The following is a 25,036-nucleotide window of genomic DNA, read 5'->3' on the forward strand; positions in this document are numbered from 1 at the left end:
ACCATTCTTGGCTTACATTTGTTAATTTTATCACTTCCTCTTTAAATATACTGCTACCTTAAAATGTTTGCACCTATCTTTTTACCTAATCAAAAAATTGGAGGTAGGGAAAGTATGCAGAAATCTCATAAGTTATAAAAAAGAATAACTACTTAAAAATGACATGCAGCATTATATTGAAATAGTAAGTTATAAAAAAGAATAACTACTTAAAAATGACATGCAGCATTATATTGAAATAGTATTGCATCCATCAGGAAGTCAGCTGACCACGGTGACAGGTATCTATAATCCTGGTATCCTGGCAGAGGCAGGAAGATAGACAAGTGTGAGGCTATCACAGGCTATATAACAGGACGCCACCCCACCCCCCGGCCCCTCAAATAAAGAAAGAAAGAAAAGGAAAGGAAAAAGGAAAGAAGTCAGAACCAAATAGGCTTCTCTTTTTGCAGCTCTCAGGTGTTAACACATGACTCACAAGTTTGGAACAACAAGCACAAAAGGAAGAGGCAGCTCTGTCTCCATCGACAAAGTGGAAACCCTGTGTAAGAGCTCTATACAAAATTTATAGATGCAAAATAGCTGCCACCTAGTAAGGTGTCGTCACTGCTTAGAAATGTCTGATAGTATTGTAGAAGACAATCTGCAAGTATCTGACAGACTCTACCTAAGAATTTTAGGGTTCAAAACAAAATGCAAAATGAAATGAAAAAGTAGATATAATTATAGTAAATAATATAAAAATGTTTACTATGCAAAGAACTATATTTTTGGTTTTTTGTTTTGTTTTGTTTTTTTTGTTTTTCTTGAGACAGGGTTTCTCTGTGTAGCCCTGGCTGTCCTGGAACTCACTCTGTTAACCAGGCTGGCCTCGAACTCAGAAATCCGCCTGCCTCTGCCTCCCGAGTGCTGGGATTAAAGGCGTGTGCCACCACGCCCGGCTAAAGAACTATATTTTAAAAACACTAAAAAAACTGTTACTCATAAATGATCATGCAATTTACAAAGGATAAACTTATCTGATAATATATAATGTTCAAATACTTGGCTCCATATCTGAAGTAGTGAGGAACTCCAAAGAGCTCCAAACAACCTCAACAGCACAATCTGCCTTTCCATGTGCAGCTCACTGGAAACAAAGACCAACACACCCAAAGCAGCATAAAACCCTGACCCTCTGACGGCTCTTCTGTTCAGAGCCGACTATTAGTTTGCCTTTCTTCATCCACAGCTGCACCTCTCTATGGTCAGACTAAGTACTCGAAAGTGTCTTCAATCCCAGCACTCGGGAGGCAGAGGCAGGGGGATCTCTGTGAGTCCCAGGCCAGCCAGGGCCAGGTAGGGAACCCCTTACTCAGAAAGGAAAGAGAAAAGTGAAGCCCGGGACATTTGTGCGCACTACAGCACAGGGTAGCAAATGAAAACCACTTCTTCAGCTGTCGATGCAGAAGTGATGTCCAGTGAGGTTAGAATCCGTACTGAGTAAAAGCTTCAAGCACTAACACAGGCACACTTTAACCCCACAGAATCGGTTTCCGGGCACAGTGGTAGACCTTACTTGTTCCTCAGCCACGAGCAAAGGGTGTGTGGACTCTTCACCGACTGAAGGTAAGCGAGCACTTCCCACCGAAGGATGCCGGCTTGAGGGGTGGGATGAAGCGTCTCCAAACGAGGGGTAGCGGGGATACCCATTAGGTAAGTTCTGAGCACCGAGCCCTGGAGCTGCAGTTTGTTTGGTGCGTTGAAAAGAAAGGCAGAACATGGAGTAGGGCAGGGAATAAAAAGACTGAGACTAATGCACACTGGGAGCTGGTGACACTGGCTGTTTTTCTGTAGTGCTGATGCTGAAACCCCCGCCCCTACACAGGCAAGGCAAGCATTCCCACACTGACCTAGTAGTCTCCTACCTTGAACTCTCAGTCTAGTCAATGTGACACGTTTAATGTTTTCATTTTTAAAATGTTTATAAATAAAGCTAGCAGGGGTTTTGTGGCTGTTCATCACCATTTCTAACTGGTTACCCCCCCCCCGCCCCCTGCACCCCCCCCCCAAGACAGGGTTTCTCTGTATAGCCCTGGCTGTCCTGAAACTTACTCTGTAGACCAGGCTGGCCTCAAACTCAGAAATCCGCTTGCCTCTGCCTCCAGAGTGCTGGGATTAAAGGCGTGTACCACCACTGCCCGGCCATTTCTGACTGTTATAGATTAGATATCCATATGAACGTCTGACATGCAAACATGGAAGGAAAGGGCTACTCACTTGTAGGTGTCCGAGGTGTCCTAGGGACTTCCAGCTCTGTCTGATGACTACTCCTTTCTACAACCGGCTCTTCCACCACATTTATACTATTATTTTGCATAATCTCTTGCAACATGTTAAATAATTCTTCTGCACGGGCACACTTAAAAGCAAAAATTCCTAAAAATATAAATCAAGAGCAAAACATGGTAACCATGCCTTTAACAAGCTATAGGAACTTTGGTCAAAAGAATTTCCTTTTGCATTAGGCAGCAATAACTGCAGAGATTGATTCAAAGGACCAAAAACAAATGACTGTTGAACATTTGGTCGTATTTCCCCTCTAAGGCTCAAGGAACAGTACAGAAAGGCAGAAAACTGTCAGACTCACAGAAAGGGCAAGGAGTGGTCTGGAATGCTGATTTCTGGGCATGCCAGCAGCTGTTACCGTGCACATGAGAACTGAACTTATTAGACCCATCAACATACCCTACCCTTGGGTAGGAGAGCGGGCTCAAGGGGCTTTGGGAAAGATATACTTATCAATGGGGCAGCCTTTGGTAAGGTGCCTATACCCCTGAACAAACCCTCACACATGTCCCCGTAAATGATTCTAAATGAAACCCACTCAATTTCCCCAAGCTGTCATCCCTCTAGCCCCTGCACACCAAATGATGTGAAAGTAGATTGGGGGGGGGGGGGGGGGCGGGACTATCTAGCTACAAGGATTAGCAAGAGTGAGAGGTGGGTGTGATCACACTTTATTATGTACATTTGTGAAAATGTCAATAAAGCCCACTTTATGTATAATGGATCTATGTAATGAGACTTTTCCTAAGTTGTGAGAACACTCAGAAAGGAAGACATTGTGAAACAGGCACCGTGGCGGTCTGAATGGCTCCCACAGACTCATATATCTCAATCTAGTTCCTATGAGCAGCACTAGGAGGTGTGGCCTTGTGTTGTGAGGCCATGTGTCACTGGGAAGCCCAGGCCAGGCCAGCGCCCTCTGCCTGCTGCCTGTGGAACAGGATGTTAAAGCTGTTAGCTACTGCACAGCTCCACTGCTGACATAGACAGTTAACACTTTATTTCTATCAAGGGCACAGTGTCTCGTGCATGCTTGGTAAATGAATCCATAACTTATGTCTACCTCCACCGAGGGCTCGGTGGCCAAGCCTGTGTCTCCATGCCATGTTGTATTCAGAGTAACTGGAAGTGCAATGCTTCCAAACACTATCATCTGGAGAAAAGAAAGGCTCTCCCTACCTTGTCCAGTCTGACACCTTCGACCACTTTCAAAAGAAAACAGATTTGAGTCATAGCCGTATCGTCGTAGGCAGAGGTAGTGCCATTTTACCGAGTCCCGTTTCCGGGTGTACAGAATCAGCTCTGTGTCTGTGAGTTCCATCACACCAGAGCCTAGCTCATTCCCATCATCATCCACATTAATGACCTAGAAGGAGATGAGAGCAGCTTAACATTCACGACCTTTTAGACAAGAAGCACTGCTGAGAATTCTGTCAGCTTCCCTCCACTTGCTGCTTCACTCACCACCAGTGTGTGTAGAGGAATGGACTATGTCCCAGTAAGATAGAGAATTTACATTCCCACTTAATAAGACACAAACACCAAGTCAGACGGTTTGATTGTTGACAAATGAATGCAACACAGCCCGCACAAGGTGGCGACGGTAGCCTAAGGTGGATGAAAAAAACCACGGCCCCTCCTTTAGGCCGGAGTAGGACTAACTTTACAGAGGAAATCGGGTGGCTCACAAGATGCACGGCACAGCACGAAGGCACGATGCTGAAACAGAATAAAGAAAGCACCTTTCAAAGAGACCAAATTCAGTCAGGCACAAAGTCCATCTAAAGGACTGGGTATACGGCTCAATGGTGGAGCAGGGGATTAGCATGCCTGAGGTCCCAGGTTCCACTCGCAGTGTTGCAACATAGAAAATGGCCAGAGACTAAGACTAAAGGGTAACACACAGAGAAACTGCTCTTCCTGGGGCACGGGCAGGTGATCTCCATGATCTCCATGTGCATTCTTCATGTCATCTTCCTAACGCCTCAGACCACAGGCTTCCACTTACTAATCACACAAACTGCCCAAGAGAGCAAAGCTGTGAAGTAACAGGGCTTGAAGTTACACAGATAGGAGTCATGCAGAGGCAAGGACCCCCAGCGCAGGGGGATAAGAGTGTACGGGACACTAACCAATCTGGGAGCAGCTACGAAGGGTGAAGGAGGACTAACTGTATGCTAACCTCAGCATGGATAGCAGTGCAGTTAAGAAGTCAAGCCAGACGTGGTGGTACATGCATGCAGTTCCAGCTAGGAAAGAGGAGGACCGAGATTGCACGCAGCCTTAGATACAGCGAGACTCTTGTACTAAGAAAAGCCCCATGATCTAAGCATGCCCAAGGATGTCTGAGACGGTGAGGGCCCCCGACTCTCACCGGCAGCAGTACTGACAAAGCGTCAGACCTTAGAGGTCTTCCAGTCACTGTAGACGTGGCTCCGATGAGGATTTCTACATGCTGACCGTGACATACATGATTCTGGTCTATAGTACATGTCTGCTCTGAGGTGCTATCACATCACATCCTACAGCAGTGGGCTACAGACCATGGACTGAAACCTCTAAGACTGACCCGAAAGAGAATTATTCTTCCATGTAAGATTTTGTTACAGTAACAGAAAGCACACAAGTGCTAAGCTTATAGTCTCAAACGAGAAAATTGTAAAATGACATTTAAAAAAATTATTACCAAACCTATGTGATTATCTGGATAAAAAGGACCAAATGAAAATTAAAAAGTGATTCCTATCATGGTCTGACCTAACAGCTCATGTGCAGGCGGCCTGGTCATCACTGAGGCAGTATTGGGGTGGTAGGACCTTTAAGAGCTGAGGCATGGTGGGAGGCCCTTATGCTATTGGGGGTGTGCCTTCAAAAGGGATCAATACAGTTCCTGTGAGACTTGAGGCAGTCCACAGTCTCTTTCCCACACAGAGGTAGTCTAGCAAAGGGGCTCTTGGGCAGGGCCAGTGCTGCGCTGACTGAAGTCTTTTCTTCAGAGCTGTGAACTGAGCGCACCTCTGTGCTTTGTAAGTGCTTAGCTTTAGGTGTTTGCTGCAGCAGTGAAGAACAGAGCAACAACCCATACTGTTAGTAAGAAAGCACCATTGTTTACTCAAATACGAAAAGGCACACTGTGGGAGAGGAGGGGGATTTTTAAAAAGGCAACATACGGGACTGGCGAGATGGCTCAGCGGGTAAGAGCACTGACTGCTCTTCCAAAGGACCTGAGTTCAAATCCCAGCAACCACATGGTGGCTCACAACCACCCATAATGAGATCTGATGCCCTCTTCTGGTGCATCTGAAGACAACTACAGTGTACTTATTTATAACAATAAATAAATCTTAAAAAAAAAAAAAAAAAAGGCAACATAGATCAATGTCTGAGTAGTATGTCCAAGTAGGCAGGAGAAACATTTATAGTTCTGCTGGTTTTACTGACCTTAAACTTGTTCCGATGGTTATCTGGGACAGTGTCTTTATCTGGACAGCTACAACAGCTACCCATGGCTTCTTCAGAAGACCATGTGAGCACTACAAAGAAAATAATTTGAAGAAAATTATTATACACAGGATACAAAAGATCCAAAACAGGAAAAGCCCACAAAGCATCCCGTGTAAGCATGGTGCTTCGATGCAGGAAAGAATGCCCAATAATGTTCATGTTTAGGATTAATTCATTCAACTAGTTGGTCAATTTATGCTTTTAATAAGAATAAACTATACACGCCACAGAAACTCACATTTCTAGTTTAATTTATAACAGTCTGCTCACTCTACAACCTTATGCCACTATCTAAATAATTAGTTTACAATCACTCAACAGTTAATCAAGAAACCAATCTTTTATGTATCAGAAAGTTCACACTCTCCCTTAAAAAAAAAAAAAAAAGTTGAGCACGTAGCACATGCCTTTAATTCAGAGCCGAAACAGGCAGCTCTGTGAGGCCAGCCTGATTTACATAGCAAGTCCCAGGCCAGCCGGGGCTGCACAGTGAAACCCTGTCTCCAAAAAAAAAAAAAAAAGTTAAAAAAAAAAAAGTTTTAAAAAACAACTTAAAAAAAAGGATGCTATACTTTTAGCCATCGGTTATTCTGATTCTCATTGTAGTACCTTTTTTACATATTCTATTAGACAAGAGTTCATTGGTGACATCAAAGAGTTCATACAATATCAAATCTTAAACAGTACATTAGTAGGGAAAAAGGTCAACTTAAAATTCCACCAGTAAAGCCGGGCGTGGTGGCGCACGCCTTTAATCCCAGCACTTGGGAGGCAGAGGCAGGTGGATTTCTGAGTTCGAGGCCAGCCTGGTGTACAAAGTGAGTTCCAGGACAGCCAGGGCTATACAGAGAAACCCTGTCTCCAAAACCAAAACCAAAACCAAAACCAAAACCAAAACCAAAAAAAAAAAAAAATTCCACCAGTAGCATAAAACACACAGCACTGGGCAACCTGATATTTTGTGTATTTAATTCTTTGCCTCAGAAGGTCAGATAGGAAAGGTTACAGAGGTGAGATTCATGTTCAAGGCCATTCCAAATAAACACAGGAGAATGTCAAAGCAGTCCTTCTAACAGAGTAGCGAGGTGGAGTGACCCTGCTGTGTGCTACACAGGGAATGAAGCCACACAGGCCGTAACCTTATAAGCACAGCTCTGACTGAAACCATTAGACACTTCTTCCCACTTTCAGGTTTAACAACCAAGCCCTCCTCTTCCTCAGAGTAACAGACTGCCTTCTCCCACATTAGCCTACTGCATCATGTTCTTCCACACAGCTTTCTGTGGCTTCCTTTTCTCAAGATTAAACTTCCCAACTCCAGCCCTATTGGGCTGATTTAGAATTGTTTTAGACTTCTCACCCATCCCCATCTAAGTTCCCCCAGGCTGTCCTGATAGCAAAGTATCCACTAAGTAGCAGGAACTGGGGTTGGCGATCTATTTATGTCCCGTTCTCCCTCCATTAGAAGCCCCTTCCAGTAGAAGCAGACCACACTCATCTGTGCAGACTTTAGGCCATCTGTGAGCCTGCGGAGTGATAACTGCCAGTATCCCCACAGTGAACTGTCGAGGCCTTTTACCATGTTTTGTTGCAACAGTTCTGTTCTGTACTGACTCACTCCACTGGGACCTCGCTGAGAATAGCCCATGTCCTCTTCATTTCCTAGGGCACTAGCATACTATCCAACACAGATATGCTCCATATGTGTTGTTCTTTTTTTACCAAGAAGGGCTAAATTATTAAATTTTGTAAACTTTTTTTTATTTATTATTATACATAAGTACACTGTAGCTGTCTTCAGACACACCAGAAGAGGGAGTTAGATCTCATTACAGATGGTTGTGAGCCACCATGTGGTTGCTGGCATTTGAACTCAGGACCTTCAGAAGAGCAGTCAGTGCTCTTTACTGCTGAGCCATCTCTCCAGCCTGTAAACTTTTTTAAGTTTACAAAAAAGATGTAATTGATGGAAACATTTTGAAAATCTTAAAATTATATAGCATTCTTTCCCCACCCTCCTTAAAACTCATTCATTTTAACCACAAAGGGGAGATACTCAGGTGTGTGTTTAAAATTTAGTTGCCCGCAGGATACACTTGAGTGAGAAAACTGAACTAGGATAAAAGCCTAGCAACACAACAGCAGTAGCACGAGGAAGAAAGTCATGGCTTTAGAGCCACAGCCAACAGTGCTGAGTGGCTGACTGTCCCCAGGAGCCGGAAGCAAGGGTCTATTCTATCTGCTGTGTAGGTGCTGGGGACTCTTCTGGTGCAGACGGACTCAGCTGCGACAATCCTAACCTGAGGCTACAAACAAAGAGCTAAGTATGGAAATATGGGTTTGAGGGAGGAGCTTAGAAAGCAGACTCCATGGACCACTGAAGCTATTAAGTGAAGGAGAGCCGGGGCTGGAGGCAGCTTAGCACGTGAGAGGACTTAGCACTTTTGCAGAGGTCTGGTTCCCAGCACTCAGATGATGGCCCACAAGCCCAAGTAACTCCAGGTCCAGGATCCACTGCCCTCTGACCTCTGAGGGCTCGTGCATGCACACACATATGGATACACATACATACACTCAAGCCCACACACGTAAGTATGGCAAGGCTGGCCTCAACTTTATAACTGTCCTGTCTCAAGTCTTCTAAGGACGAAGAGCACCACGTACCACCGTCTTAGGTGTCACGTAATTAAAGAAGCAGATCTTCAATCAATGGGCAGAAAAAGGGTTTTTCTTTCCTTTTTTAAAGCACAGAGAGGAAGCATGGAGGGGGGAGCCTAACTAACAGAGTGGGCTGAGAACCTAAAGAAGGGGAGATGGGTACAGTGACCAGACTGTGGCGCCTACCGAGAGGTGGCAGACTCTGAGGCAAGAGAAAACATAAGAACGGAAGGGACTAGAGAGGTGACTTCAGGTCCAGAGGATTAGGTGTCTTCTTCTGGCCCCTATAGTTACCTGTACAGCACACATGCACACACATACACACGCATGTGCATATATACACATATGTACACACACGTACTAAAGGGCAGACGAGTGATAATAGCAAATAAGCTGAAGTTGATGGCATCTCCCATCTTATAAAATACAAGACACGGGTTGCAAAATGAGGGAACTGAAGAGACTGGTAAATAACTGAGTGCCCAAGAAGATTTTTAGATTCGAGGACCTCAGCAGAAGATGAGAGTCAGGATTCTGCACTCGGCAGTTAGAGGGCCTGACTGATTTAATTGATCTAGGGTCTGAGGGTAGAAGAGACAGATATTACAGGATGTTCTGGTCAGGAAAGAAGCAAAGCAGAGGACGAAGGACAAGGGTTTCAGCATGAAAGCAGCAGCTCAGCACGAGTGAGGAACTCCAGCTGATGAACGCTGGCAGTTGTGGTCCGCACGGTTCTGCAATGAGGGGTCCGGTGCCCTGAGTCCTCCCGCACATGTGCCTGCTGTTGCGGAGCCCATTCACATGTGGACATCCGGAGGTGCCATGCCGAGGTCTTGGTTCTAACGGCTGTGCACTGCCTAAAGAATGGGGAATCTGCACTCAGATTTCTGCACCCTCCTTGGGAACCACCCTGTCCTAGGCATAGGGACAGGCGGGCGCTGGAGTCTGCATTCTGAGCAGCAGACTGGTATCTGAAGGCCACATCTCTGTGGATAGCTCATAATAAGCACTGGCATTTTAAACAGAACTCAGCTGGTATGTGAGGGGTCTTATGCTCCCCCAGTACACAGATATCTGAGTGCATTTAGCAAGAGGGAGTTTCGGTCTGTGATGAAAAATTCCACAAATCAGCTGAATATTCTATATTAGTAAATGCTGTGTTTGTTTAATAAAAGCCATTTGTCCTCATTTTCTGGGGATAGGGGAGTCAGCAAATCAACACACAACGTGGTTACATTCAACAAAATGATGTCGATTGGTTCTTTCTTGTAAGGTAAATTTCAACTTACCTAGATCTGGCCATTAATATTGTTAGCCTCTGATGCTGCATCAGGAGATTAATCATATTTCAAAATACCAGGTCTTCGTTTGGTACTTTAACCTAGAAATAACAGAAAAAAAATGACTCTCTTTCCAGCAGTTGGGCCCAGGGCGTGCGTCACCGTGCTGAGTGCAAGCACTTAACTGAAGCACATGTCCAGCCCTGAGACACCATTTTTCAAAGACAACATGGCTTCTTAAAAACTATAGGTCTCAAAAAATATGTGACAACAATAAAAGGGGATTTGCTTTGAGTTTTTAAATATATTTTTAATTAATTCTTTGAGAATTTCACATAATGTTTTATTAAAAAAATCATTTTTATGTTAATGTATGTTCATGTGTTTTGTCTACATGTCTGTCTGTGTATCACGTGCATGCATGAGGCCCGTGGAGGCTAAACCATGGCATCAGAGAGTTGAGAGCCGCCATGTGGGTGTGAGGCCTCTGGCCTGCATCCTCTGGAGGAGCAACAGCGCTCTTGACTGCTGGGATGTCTCTCCACCCGGTTTTTGTTTTTAAAATTTATTTTTATTTTATATGCATGGGTTTTGCCTGCATGTTCATCTGTGTACCACAAACATGTCTGGTGCTCGGGCCAGAGAGGGTGTTGGATCCCATGGGGCTGAAATAGACAGCTCTGAGCAGAATGGACCCTGGCTCTGCTCATGGACAGCAGTGCTCTTAGCTACTAGCCGGCTTGCTAGCCCCAGGCAAAGTGTGTGAATGTTCAATGAGCGAAACTAACTTTAGTATCAAATGGGCAATGAGTGTGAGGTGTTTCTGACAGTAGTCTACTGCAGTGTAATGCGTGACTTCACTATCCATGTTCCCCAACATCAGGGAATACAGCTTGGAACACCTCGGCTCAGGCCGGGGAACGCTCAGTGCTGGGAACTGCAGCACTTCTATGGACCACACAGTTTTCTGCCCCTGTACAAACATAAAGGCTTAACTATAGAAACAGACAGCACTTTCCTGTCTTTACCCCCACAGGTAAGTGCCCAGTGAGTCCATCTCTGACCGCACCGGACGGGAAGCTTGATTTTAGAGAACGCTGACTGAGCTGCTCACTCACGTGCCATAGAAGTTGTTCAGTAAATTGTGGTGTGGCCTAGGACAGGAATGGTTCTAAACATACTCTTGCCACTTCTTTCTTTCTTTTTAAAAGAGATTTATTTATTATTATATCTAAGTACACTGTAGCTGTCTTCAGACACACCAGAAGAGGGCGTCAGATCCCATTACAGATGGTTGTGAGCCACCATGTGGTTGCTGGGAATTGAACTCAGGACCTTTGGGAGGAGCAGTCGGTGCTCTTAACCGCTGAGCCATCTTCTCCAGCCCCCTCTTGCCACTTTCATACCAAGTATGAACATTCTCAACACCGATTATTACAAATATCAACCAACTATGAAGATGTTTGATATTCTGTGTCTTGTGGTTTCGCATATTCACCCAACATTTATTTTTTATGTAGAAATAAGCATGGAAAGTTGCTTTTGGTAAAACTATATGTATACCAAAAAATGGTGCACGCCTTTAATCCCAGCACTCCAGAGGCAGAGGCAGGGAGCTTTCTGAGTTTGAGGCCAGCCTGGTCTACAGAGTGAGTTCTAGGACAGCCAGGGATATACAGAGAAACCCTGTCTCAAAAAACCATTAAATAAATAAATAAATAAATAAATACTTCCTGATTTATTATCAGTAACTGTTTCCTTTGTATACTTATTTCATAAACATACACCTATAGTTATAAGAAACTTTCTCACACAAAAGGGGTCATGAATGAAAAATGTTTAAGAAGCCCCATTCTATATACTCTTCCATTCTCCAGCACTCAAATACATTAGTGTGTGAGTACACATATGCAGAAAGAGACAAGTGCCCACAGCTCCGATCACAAAGCACTCCTCTTATTTGAGGCTCTGCTCCCACTGTCTACATCTTTTCTCAAAGCTTTAACTCTACTCAGAGAGACCGTTCTTCCTTATTTCTCTGCTGGGGGCTCTCAGCATCTGCCCACTTCCACACTGAGTAAGTTTATAGTAAGTAAACAAGAGTGGCAAAAAAAAAAAAAAAAAAAAAACCAACAGAAAAATCCATTTTGAAGATGAACATATTACAGAATCAGTATGCTAACCTATAAGGACTTAAAAACAATTCAAAGTTCCATTTTAAATCTTTGAAAAACATTTACTCACATTTTGTGTGTTTGCCTGTTTTCTGAGACAGGTCTCACGATGTAGCTATGGCTGTCTTGGAACTTACTCTGTAGCTCAGAGACATCAGCCTGACTGTCCATGAAGTAACGGCTGTGCCTCACATCGGCTCCTCTGGCCTCCTTTTGAAGTTGGTGTATATAGTGTTTGTTACTGTCTGTTTTGAGTTGTTTGTTTGTTTTGTTTTGTTTTTCGAGACAGGGTTTTTCTGTGTAGCCCTGGCTGTCCTGGAACTCACTCTGTAGACCAAGCTGGCCTCAAACTCAGAAATCCACCTGCCTCTGCCTCCCAAGTGCTGGGATTAAAGGCGTGTGCCGCCGCCGCCACCTGGCTTTTTTTTTTTTTCTTTTCTTTTCTTTTTTTCTTTTTTTGTTTTGTTTTGTTTTGTTTTGTTTGTTTGTTTGTTTTGGGGGGGTGAGACAGGGTCCCCTGTTCAGCTCAGGCTGCTGTCATTTATGGTCCCCCTCCTTCTTGCTCCTGCACACTGAGATGGCAGCTGAGTGCCACTGCAGTCCATTGTATCACTTTATGTGTTAATTGTTTTGACTGTTAGCAAAGCTAACAATGTATTATGTGGATTTGCTTGCTTTTCAGAGGGGGGGAGGGGCATTGAGAAAGGGACTATGTATGTGAAGGTATCAGGATATAAAGTAATTTAAAAAAACTTTCAGTACAAATACCTACTATTTGAGGTGTACTGGATAGTAAAAATGTTGTGCTTCCTTTAAAAGCATACTTTGTACATGAAAATACATTCTCAGTCTCAAACAAACTAAAGCACTCCCAATATGAAGAACAACAACTCACTGGACCATGGGTGTCGTGGGCATTTGATTTGATTCAGATCTTCTGTGTGACTTTCTTTTTAAACATTTATTTTATGTATGTGAGCACAGTGTAGCTGTCTTCAGACATCAGAAGAGGGCATCAGATCCCATCACAGATGGTTGTGAGCCACCATGTGGTTGCTGGGAATTGAGCTCAGGACCTCTGCAAGAGCAGTCAGTGCTCTTAACCACTGAGCCATCTCTCCAGCCCTCTGTGTGACTTCTTAAATCTCTTTGGTTTCTCTCCACTGATGAATGACTCAGACCTGAATGTAATACACGTGCAGTGAAAAGGAAGTGATTATATAGATAATAAAGCTCTGCTTTTACTGTTCCTGGAAATCCAATGGGAGGAGAACCAATGTCTGCTAAGTCGCCCCCCCCCCCCCACACACACTACCACTATCAACTATGTCAAATTAAAAAGGAATAACATGCCTTCTAGATGTAGTAGGGAAACTACACCCATGAAATCTCAACAACATGGCTGCCTAAACAAGGCCTGAATAATCTCAACAATAATTGAGATTCTAGTTGAGATAGGAGAAATCTCATGGAGCCCCACCCTAGATGAAGAGCTACAAGCAACTGACAATTCGGAGAAAAAGATTCAGCCTTCCTTCCCGGGGACAAGGCCCTGACTGTTATTTAAACCAAGTGCTCAACCCTAGACACATGTGCTTGTGCATGTCGGTAATGCCAGTGACTCAGCAGGCTGCATGGTGACGTGTGTGTGTGTGTGTGTGTGTGTGTGTGTGTGTGTGTGTGTGTGTCTGTCTGTCTGTCTGTCTTCTGCCTGTGTAAGGGACATAGTTAAAAGAGAAGAAAGTCACTAGCAGGGGAAGGGTAAAAGGAAGGGCGACAGGAAAAGCGGTATAATTCTATTTGAAACCTTAGGAAACAAATAGTGGCTAGAGAGCTCCCTCAGCAGAGCACTGGTTGCCCTTGTAGAGAATCTGATGAAGTGCCCAGCGCCCACACGGTGGCTGGTAATCATCTGTAACTCTGTTCCAGGGGATCCAACACTAACTGACCAATGTGAGCACCCCACGTACACATAAAAAACTAAATTTATAGCTGGGCACAGAGGCAGGCATATTTCTGAGTTTGAGGCCAGCCTGGTCTACAAAGTGAGTTCCAGGACAGCCAGGGCTACACAGAGAAACCCTGTCTCAAAACAACAACAACAACAACAAAAACCAAACCAAAACAAAAAACCCCTAAATTTATTTTAAAAATAATAATATGAGCTGTGTGTGGTGGTATATATATTTAATCCCAGTACTCAAGAAGGCAGAGGCAAGAGGGTCTCTGTGAGTTCAAAGCCAGCCTGGTCTACATAGTGATAACCTTTGGTGTATTAAAAATAGTTACTTCAGCTAAAACTAATATTTGTACAAATAATAAAAAAAGAAAGTAACTGTAGAACATCATAAACTACTGAAATAATAGTTTATGAATATTAGTTTCTTCCCATTAGTTTTCTATCTACTAAAAATTTGAAAAAAAAATCCATGAATAAACAGTTCATCTTCTCACCTAGTGGTACAGTCACTGTACAGCCTGTAAGTTACTACTAAGGCTGAGATTGTTTAGGACTGGAATTGGCAGCATATGTGTTTTCACACTTTAATTAAAATGCCAGAAATGAATGTGTTTATTTTGTCAATACTAAGAAAATCCTGTGGTAAGGGAAAATATTCAGAACACTTCCTCTCCCCACACCCCCGAGTTAGAAAGCAGTGAGTGCTGTGTGCTCTCCAGAGCTCTGATGACGTTTGCTTTATTAACAGAAGAGTAATCACAGCATTCAAAGTTTAATGCGAAATTATTCTGCAAAGTAAATGTTACTCACGTGCAACCAGTGCCCTCCTTAAATTACTAAAACTGTGCTAAACTTATTGCTAGGAAGAAAAAAATTGTACAAAACCATTATTGTAGATGAAAACCCAAACTCCTCCACCTGAATTACAACAGGGCTGCTTTTATATGAAAGCAGGGTTAGTCACATTAGCAACACTAACGCTCCAACCTTTCTTTTACAAGTTAAGCTAAACACAAACAGAAACTCAATATAAACACAGGCAAAAAAATTTAGTATGAAATATAGTCAGTATTTTATAAGAATTTTGGTTAACCTGAAGATAATAAATAAATAAATAAATAAACAAAAACTTGAAATATTCTAAAGGGATTAAGACTTTAAAAAAACAAACAAACAAAACCCAGAACCCCCACATTCATGACTATGCCTTCAGAGGGCCTCTTTACAAGAACCATTTACCCAGGACCCCAGGGCAAAGTATTCCTTTACTGTATTTATTAATTTTAAAATAAAACAAAATAAAAACATGGACTGCTCAACAGCATGGCATTATTTAAATTATGGCTTTCAAAAACAGTCTGAGGTCGTCTCTTCTGGGATGAAAGGCTTGAGCTTTCAAGACACCCCAGGATGACGGTGCAGGGAGACCCCACAGACCCGTGCCCACCTCCTCTGCTGCTCACACCTTACATTACACGGCTCGCTTGTTGGTGTGCCGGAACAACTGAAGTACACACTTAAGACCACCATGGGAGCTTACTCCGTATCCCAACATCCAAGAGGCCAAGGCAGGAGGACTGCCATGAATTTGAGGCCAACCTAGGCTATACAGTATGTTCCAGGCCAGCCTAACTATAGTGTGACATCCTCTCTCAAAAACAAAAAACAATTTAATTTTTTTAAAGTATACTTAATTGTTGGCTTTACTTAGCTTTTACATAAGTTTTTCCATTCCTTCCAAGATACTTCTATGTAATCCTACAATCTCAAGGCTTCTCTTGGCTGTAACATTTTCTCCCAATGTTCCTTAGTTCTGGAGACTCCTCCAGTTCTGAGCAATGCTCGGTTAAACACTTTATAAAGCTCTTTGCTGGAATTTGTTTCCTGTCTTTCTTATAACCAGACGAGGATTATGAGGTTGGGAAAACTGGAGATAGGAGATAGGAGATAGACCTTTACAGCCCTTGAAACACTATCAGCACGACTGTGGCTGATGCTGCTGGCCTGGTCACCTGGCTGGGCTGGGCCTGCCATTTCTCCACTAGAAGCTACTCCACTCCAGCTCCTTCCCACACAGTATGGAAGCCAAGCATGGCGATGCAGGCTGCAATCCCTCAGGAGACTCAAGGGGCTACAGCAGAACTTTCAGCGTAAGGCTAGCCTGGGCAACTTTAAGCTTAAGGCTAGCCTGGGCAGGTAAAAGGTGGTGTGGGCCACAAGGCCTTTCCACAAGTACAGTTGTTAGCCTTCAAGGGGCGGAGTTCCACTGCATTATGGGGTGGGTGGGTGAGAAAGCTCTGACCCACTGTACAGAAGATCCTGGGTTCAATCTCCAGGATGACACACAAGAAAGGAGAGGGTGTTGGGGGCAGCTTCAGTTCTCTCTGAACACAGAACACTGTCTAGCTGCTTAGTGTGCTAGGTGCGCAGTCTCTCTGCTGGGCTTTATCTGTGGCACTGGCCAATCATTTGGAATTCTTCTGCACAAGAGGACGGTCTTTTCCCCGCTTTGATTCTACCCAGTCACATATTTACCCCACTGCTGACCCATGGATATTTCTTTTACACTGAGTATTGTTAAAACTACATTACATGACTTTGTTAAGCAAATGATTTCAATTTTGGCTTTCGTTGGTTCCTATGCCCCTTTAACACATTCCCATCTTTGTAGGGTTTACTCCTGTGCGTCCTGCTTGTTTGCCCCAGTCTAGGATCCATCTTTCCCTAAAGGACACTGGTAACTCTCTCTCCTGTAGGGAGAGTGCCAATTAACACTCACCTCCAGGCCCTGGCGTGCTCTTCCTATGTGACATACTTCCAACAGGATTCTGCTTTTGACTAAATTTTACAAAAAGTTTGTGAAAAATTAGCATAAAAATGCAGAATTAAATTCATACTGAGAGGATTCTAGAGATGGCTCAGTGGTAAAGAGCACAGGCTGCTCTTTTAGAGGTCCTGAGTTCAGTTCCCAGCAACCAACCACATGGTGGCTCACAACCATCTGTGATGGGATCTGATGCCCTCTTTTGTCTGATTCCCTTTTCTATCATGCAGGCACACATGCAAAAATAGCTCTCATATACATAAAGTATGTAAATAAATAGATCTTTAAAAAGTTCATACTGAGATTAGAAGAGGTAATTTTAAATTAATACAATTTTATGAAAATAGTTATCACCACTTTTTAATAGACATGTTTCAAATAGATGAGAGGAAAATTTTTAAACCTATAAAACTGGAGCATAGTCTCTTTCTTGGCAAGAGAGAAAGTAACAAAAAATAAAGTCACAAAAAACCAAGGTTCGCTCCAGGGCACTGGGCATGCAGCCCAGTGGGTACAGTAGTAGTCTAGTATGAATGAAGCCCTAGGCTAGGGCACACGTAACCATGTGGCTCAGGTGGGAACTCACTACGTAGTCCAGGCTGCCTCAGACTCTCCATCTTTTTGTCTCTAGAGTGCTGGGGCTTGGAGCCATATGCAATCCTTTCTTTTCTTTTTTTTTTTAAGGACTTTGTTTTGAGGCAGGGTCTAGAACTCACCTATGGGCCAGGCTGGCCTTGAACTCACAGATAGATATGTAAGACAAATCTCTGTGAGCAATGGTTCAGGACAAGACAGGACAGTGCAGTAAAGCAGAGCACACAGAAACAAAACCTACTCATCCACGAAAGCCTGACTTTTTTCTTTCTTTTTTAAAATGTGCAGTCCAGGCTAACCTCCAACTCATGATCCTCCTGCCTCTGCCTCCTTCAGCAAATCCTACTGGCGTGCACCACCACAACTGGCCTGACTTCTTTCTAAGATAAACTATAAATGAAAGACAGCTCACGTCATCCTACACTGAAATTCAGGGCTGCTGTGGGAGCGGGGAGGGCTGTGAACGGATCACCTGCTGCTTGTTTGGGGCAGCGGCAACGCTTATCAAGATCTGCTGTGGAACATCAGGGAGGCAAATGAATTTAGAGGTCAAATTATTTTAATTCTTTAGTTACCCTTCAAATTATATAATTACAAAACTAATCAAACAAAGCCTTGTCAAATCAAGTAGATTATCTGCCTAAGAAAATAAAGAGCCACGTGCTGCGGCAGCTCTGGAGGCCGAGGAAGGAGGATTTCTAGCTGAAGCCGGCCTGGGCAATAAGACTTAAATAATGTGAGGCTGACAGGGCTGTGACTGCTCCACTACCCCTCATGGTAATGTTACCTCTTATGCCTTGTTTATATGGCTCAGTGGGTAAGAGCACTGACTGCTCATCCAGAGGTCCTGAGTTCAATTCCCAGCAACCACATGGTGGTTCACAGCCATCTGCAATGAGTCCTGATGCCTTCTTCTGGTGTGTCTGAAGGGAGCAATGGTGATGTACTCATATGCAATAAATAAATAAATAAATAAATAAATCTTAAAAAAAAAAAAAGAGAAGTCTGTCTTTGGGATGGGCTGTGGCTCGGTTGACAGAGCGCTTGCCTAAGTGCGTGGAGCCCTACATTCCATCTTCTGGACTAAATCAACGGAACACGGTAGCATTCGCCTGTGGTCCCAGCACTTGGGAGGTAGAAGCAGAAGATCAGAAGCTCGAGGCCATCTATGACACAAATCAAGTTGGAAGTAAGCCTGAGACACATCAGACACTGCCTTACAAAACAAAACACGAAAGAATCCATACATGTTGGAATTGGAGAAGGAAAAAGTAAAACCAAAACAATACAGGTGCCAGTCTGTGTCTACTGTAGAGTTTACTTAAGTATGCATAACAGTGCTCATGTCAGAGTAAAGGTGTGTCAGAGTTGAAGCATGCTGATGTACCTCTCTCTCTGCATGGGTGTGCATCTCTAAGAATGAAAGCCATTTGTGTATGCGCACCTGTACAGGGCAAGAGAAGTCACTGGATGCCCTGGAGCTGCAGGCAGTACAGGTGGCAATCATCTGACCCAAGTGCTCAGAACTCAACTGCAGCTCTCTCCAAGAGTTGGCGTGCTCCCAACCGTAAGCTCCCTTTAAATCATCTCATGGTTTACTAAATGCAACACCAGAACCTATCTGTAGATGCATTAGAGGATGAACAATGTGTGAGGGTCTCACATGGCTGAAGAGATGGCTCGGCAGGTAAAGTTCTTGCCACACTAGGATGGAGGCCTGGTCAGATCCCCAGCACCAACCTAAAAAGCTGGGAATGAAGGCTTGTGGCTACAGCCACAGCACTGGAGAGACACAAACAGAAAGATTTCCCCCTTGCCTTCCGGGCAAGGCAGCCTAGCCAAAATGGCAAGCCCCAGATTCTGGGAAAGACTGTCTCAAACACACATACAGACAAAGATAAGCTCTCCTTAGCCTCAGAAGCAAAGGCTGGGGAGACATGAGCTTGAGCAGGCCTATAAACTCCAAAATAAGACCCAGGCTCAGAAACGAAGAACAAGTAGACAAACAACGACAAACAAAGGCGAGCTCTTCCTTGGAGACAGCAATAACATGGTGGGGCGAGGGAGGGAAACAGCTAAGGCAGGCACAGCAGGGCAAGCCTGCTGTCATACCTACTTGGGAGGCTGAGGTCTGAGGACTTAGAATAGCAAAGATGGGGGATGGGGCTTTCCAAACAATCCTGATTAAAGTGTCAAGTCAAAGAAATACAACCGCAAAGAACACATCATTAAACTGGGAACTTATCAACACTGTATCCACAGCTAAAAGGATGAGATGGAACACGTAAACATGTATGCCAAATACTTTTTTAAAACTGGGTATAATGAACGTTTATGTCATCAAGCAAAAGACCTTCACTCTTGTTTCTCAGGCAGGCAGACATTTGCCCGTGACCGGTGAGCTTCTGGCTGCACACAGCATGGGCTCGCAGCCCTGCGTCTCCATCGTCTCCATCGTCTCCATGCTGCCCACACAGCACTCTGTGATTAGGAGTGATGCACAGTCACACCACATTCTTTCCCTCAGCTCACACAGCAAGAACTTGCCCTCTCAGCTGCATTCTGCTGCAAACAGCCCTGGTCCCCTTAGCAACCCTATGCTCCCAACATGGACAGCTGGTCCACTTAAAGTCAGTCCTCATTGGCAAGGAAAGTGCTTGTTCTTCCAAGAGGGGGAGAGAAGAGGTTTGCCTTTCAGTCCACATTACAGGGCTTGATTCATCCGCATCAGCACTTTTGTTCTGCGGTAGCAGTTTGTGTACAGCTTCAACCTACTCTGAGTAACTAAGAAAGTACATCCAGCTAGATCATACAAGACTCTGAGCAGAATATGAAACAAAAAGTTACCTAAAACAACCATACTCTTCTATTAAAACTCTCAAGTTTCAAAAATAAAGTTCAGTTTCAGTTAAATTTAACACCTGACGCCTTGATCTACCACAAGGGATCGGAATCACAAAGTGCTAACTTTTCAATATCACAGCCTCTGTCTGACTCTCAGACACAAAGCCCAAAGAAAGCACTTTCCTAGCAAGAGAGAGACCCCGGGGTAGACTTCCAGCATCACTGAGCTACTGAACTTCAAGTTTCACAAGAATTTAACCAATGGACTATCAGCCAATCTGCATTCATTATTCTACCACCTATAGGGACAATTTCTTACTGTTCCAGATGTTGAAATAAAATCAAGTAATAAGCATATCTAAAGACCTATGATCTAGACTGACATAGATAACATGAACTACCTAGAACCAATCTTGATCTCTGCCTGTACCTGGGTCTGAAGCAAACTGAGCCTTTCAGAATAAAAGAAAGTTTTACAACGCATTATATATGATTCCCATACTATAAAACAGGCAGGGAAAACTGTGGCACTCTGAAAACATTCAATCAATTTGTTTATTACATAACCCCCAAAGGCATTTAAAATATCGTACCCAGCAAATACAGACACCTAATATTTAACGAAAGTAAACCAGAACACTAAACTGAAAGTCTGTGGTATTTGTGATAAATTAGAAACGTTAATGAAATGTTTTTCTATATAACAAAGGTAAACCAAATCCTATCAATTCAATAAATGCTGCTTCAGTGGAACTCAAAGTAAGTATACTTAAATAAAAGCATCTGGGGCTGGAGAGATGGCTCAGCAGTTACGAGCACTGACTGCTCTTCCAGAAGTCCAAGGCTTGATTCGCAGCAACCGCATCGTGACCCACAACTGTCTGTAACTCCAGTTTCGGAAGATCCAATGCCTACTTCTGGCCTCCAAGGACACCAAAGGTACAGTCAGTACACAGACATTCAAGAAGGCAAAACATTCATACACATAAAATAAAATTAAAAACTACTAAAAAGTACTCACTGATTTTGTTCACTCTCTTTTTTAACTGTATACATGTGATTTTTAAATATCCACATTATGAGGTTACAACACTTCCTTAGGGGGCTGTCAAGATAGTTTAACACCCGGGGACAGGTGCCTGGACTGCCTGGTTCTGAGGAAGAAGAGAACCAACTTTCTCAAGTCCTTTAACTGCCACTTGTTCACCACAGCATCTGTGCACACAGTAGTGAGCATGTGTGCATGTGTGCGTGCGTGTACACACACACAACTAAAAATACAACAATAATAAAAACAAACTTCTCTAAGACTTAACCTATAACCTAGTTCATGAAGCAAAGTAATGACGAGTGACTGACAGGACAGCCATACGCTGGCCTCCATTTGTAAAAACGGAAACATTAGGGTTCTATCCATGCAGGATACAGGGTGAGAACAGTGAAAGTACTATGCTGTATAAAAAGACTCAAGAACAGAAGATACTCCAAAAGAACTATGTGCTTGTTCAATTGTGAGTTGTACAATTAAAGGGCAACACTTGGCAATCTATGGAATGTGAAAAGCATTATCAATCACAAAAGTTCTGCTCTTCACACCAAAACTTTTATAAATACATCATTATAGACATTTACAAAACAACCAACTAACCACTTTCTTTTTTTTCTTTCTTTTTTTTTATTTATTTTTATTATATGTAAGTACACTGTGGCTGTCTTCAGACACCCCAGAAGAGGGAGTCAGATCTCATTACAGATGGTTGTGAGCCACCATGTGGTTGCTGGGATTTTGAACTTTGGACCTTCGGAAGAGCAGTCGGGTGCTCTTACCCACTGAGCCATCTCACCAGCCCACCAACCACTTTCAAAAGGCTGCCTTCCATGTGCTTTGCTCTCTCAGCCATGCACCCTCCTGCCTTCCCTGCCCCTCCAAAGCTGAGGAGCTGGAACTGGCTGGGAGCAGAAGGGAAGGGCTGCCCAAGTCACACAGCTCCTCTCTGTGGCTGGGATCAAGGCTCTCACAGAAGAGGCTCACAGGGCCTTTCTTTATCTACCTTCCATCACCTGGCCCTGCACTCCTCCTCTGCAGGAAGCAGCACTCACCAGACAAGGACCCTGCCAGTAAGTACACTATCTTCAATTCTCAGCATCCATATGGTGAGAAATAAACTTCTCTCTTTAAGTTGCCCAATCTGTGGTTTGCTATTATTCTAGACACACAAATAGAGACACCTCCCTATCCCTTTCCACCTTGTGTCAGTTCCTAACCCAGAAACAGGGCCTCCAAGGCCTCACCTCACAGTAAGAACTGCCATCCCAGTTAGGAACCTTCAGCCTTTTCCAACCACATCTGGTTCCAGTATCTACATCAGCAACTCACAGCCACTTCTAACTCCAGCTCCAGAGATCTTATGCTTCTTTGGTGGAGGAATACATGCGCACACACCCATGCACAAACACAAAGTATATCAATCAATAAATAAGGCTTAGACGGAGAAAAGGAGCAGAGTGGAAGGCATCTTCTGGCCTCCACACATTTGTTCACACACACATGTACTCATTTACTACACACAGACACACAGACAAAATGAACCGATATATATGGAGAAAGCAGATAGCCCTTTAAATGGACCAATGGTGATGAGCAGAACAGAAACCAAAGACTGTTCTGGTATCAGTACTCCTGAACTTATGTGTCAGACCTGCAGCCTCTTTTTATTTTTTTAAGATTTATTTATTATTATATAAGTACACTGTAGCTGTCCTCAGACACACCAGAAGAGGACATCAGATCTCATTACGGATGGTTGTGAGCCACCATGTGGTTGCTGGGATTTGAACTCGGGACCTTTGGAAGAGCAGTCAGTGCTCTTAACCGCTGAGCCATCTCTCCAGCCCAGACCTGCAGCCTCTTTGAGGCTCTCAAAAAACCTACACAAAAAAATAAAACACAAAATACACTATATAGAGTATTTAAGATGTATAATGATTTTTTAAGGTTGCCACTGTCCCTTTACAACATTAACTACATAGCAGTGATACTGTGTGTGTGTGTGTGATGTGCTAATTTCTACACTAAATATAAACTATCAGGGTGCTGGAGAGGTGGTTCAGTTAGTAAAGTACGTGCCTTGCAAGCAGAGGCCCCGAGATGGGAAGCTGGGTGTGCTGGTGTGCACTTGTACTCCCAGTTTTATGGAGACAGAGTCAGACAAGATCCCCTGGGCTCTCTGACCAGCCAGTCCAGCCTAGTTGGCAAGTTCCAAGCAAATAAGAGACCCTGTCTCCAGAGAAAAAAGTGACAGCTGAGGTCATCCTCTGGTCTCTACATACACATGCACAGACATGCATCTGCATATACACGTACATCTGCATACGTGTACCAACAAGTATGCATACACACAAACACAAAATAAAAATACTAGAACTTAGGCATAGCTCACTAAGAGGAGTGTGCCTACCACATACGAGGCCTTAGGTTCAATGCCCAGTATCAATAAAATACAAATTTAAAAAAAAAAAAATCACAAAAATAACCACTTACCACTCTCTAGATGGGAGCCCGAAAACTATCAGACCCTGTGACCCATCATCATTATGAATCACATATTTTACTAATATAGAAGATTTAAATTTCACTTTTCAAAAGAAAATGGCAAAGATGACAGACTAAGAACAATAAGATTAAGCCTTTTAAATTTTGTGGAGCTGGTGGCACAAGCCATTAATCCCAGCACTTGGAAGGTGGAGGAAGAGGGATCTCTGGGTTTGAGTTCTACATAGTGAGTTCCGAGACAGCCAGGGCTACAAAGAGAAACCCTGTTTCAAAAACAAACAAACAAACAAACAAACACCAAAATACAAGACAAACAAACAAATAAACCCAGAAATTTTGCTTTAGGCACTATAGTCTAGGAAAAGAACGTTCTGGATTTCTATGTAAGTACTTTCTCAATGCCTTGAACAGCACCCTGGAAGATTTGAACATGCTATTTACATCTTCCAAGAACTCCCAACAGCCTGGACTGCTGAGGCAGCTCCTGGTGGAGGCTGAAGCCCTGCTGTGGGCAGCAGCCTGCCTTCCCTGCTGCTCTGCGCTCCTAGCCTCAGCCCCGCCCCCGCCCCTCCCCCCCCCCCCCCCCAGGATCAACTCTGCAGTAGTGTCAACAGTGGGAAAGGATGGTCCAGAGTGTATGCGTCCCTTAAAGCCTGATGCTGGAAGATTTAGCAGGAATTGATCACTGATCTAAAACAATCCCTTTAAGAGATTTCCTTCAGAAAGTCTAGAGAGTATTTTAAAAACGATTTTCTTAAAAATCCATTGGAAAAGTGATCCATAAGGAATTAGAAACATTTTTTTTAACTGGCATTTAGTTGGCAGGTGGAATTAATCTACAATGATCACTACTACCCACCTCCAATGTTCCTGAGGAAATATGACCACAGTGACTTTTTAAAGTTGCCCAGCAATTGAATCCAAGTAGTTGGTACACAGTTAACAAACAAACAAAGATAGTTTCTACTCACTCGATGATGTCTTCCTTCAAAAAGTCTAAAGAATTAAAAAAAAAAACTATTGTTAAAAATCCATTGGAAAGGTGACCAATAAGGAATTAAAAAAAATATCTAGTAGGGCTGGAACCCTAACAACACCATTATTATGGAGGAACAGAGCTATAGTTCAAGCAGTAGGCCAAAGTCAAAGCTAGCTAGCTACACAGTGAATCTGACATAGCCTGGGCTACATGAGACCCTGTTTTTAAAAACTTAAAAAACAGTAGGGCATGGTGGCATACCCCTTAGATCTCCATGCTGGAAGGAGGGCAGAGAAGGATCTCTGAACTACTGGCCAGCCTGATTTATATAGCAAGTT

At 43.5% G+C, this 25,036-nt stretch overlaps 1 protein-coding gene across 1 annotated transcript in view; it reads right to left on the bottom strand.

The window, feature by feature from the left end:
- Frs2 (fibroblast growth factor receptor substrate 2) overlaps window positions 1-25,036 on the bottom strand; it is a 78,348-nt gene that overhangs the window by 5,126 nt on the left and 48,186 nt on the right. The window contains exons 4-9 of the mRNA NM_177798.3: window positions 24,691-24,715; window positions 9,780-9,871; window positions 5,770-5,861; window positions 3,508-3,694; window positions 2,260-2,418; window positions 1,559-1,722 (exon numbers count right to left, since the gene is read on the bottom strand). Coding sequence (NP_808466.1) covers window positions 1,559-1,722; window positions 2,260-2,418; window positions 3,508-3,694; window positions 5,770-5,835 — 576 coding nt within the window. The 5' untranslated portion in view covers window positions 5,836-5,861; window positions 9,780-9,871; window positions 24,691-24,715. The remainder of the gene's footprint in view (window positions 1-1,558; window positions 1,723-2,259; window positions 2,419-3,507; window positions 3,695-5,769; window positions 5,862-9,779; window positions 9,872-24,690; window positions 24,716-25,036) is intronic.

Source organism: Mus musculus, chromosome 10 (genome assembly GCF_000001635.26).
Source record: "Mus musculus strain C57BL/6J chromosome 10, GRCm38.p6 C57BL/6J".
In the NCBI taxonomy this organism is placed as follows: Eukaryota; Metazoa; Chordata; class Mammalia; order Rodentia; family Muridae; genus Mus; species Mus musculus.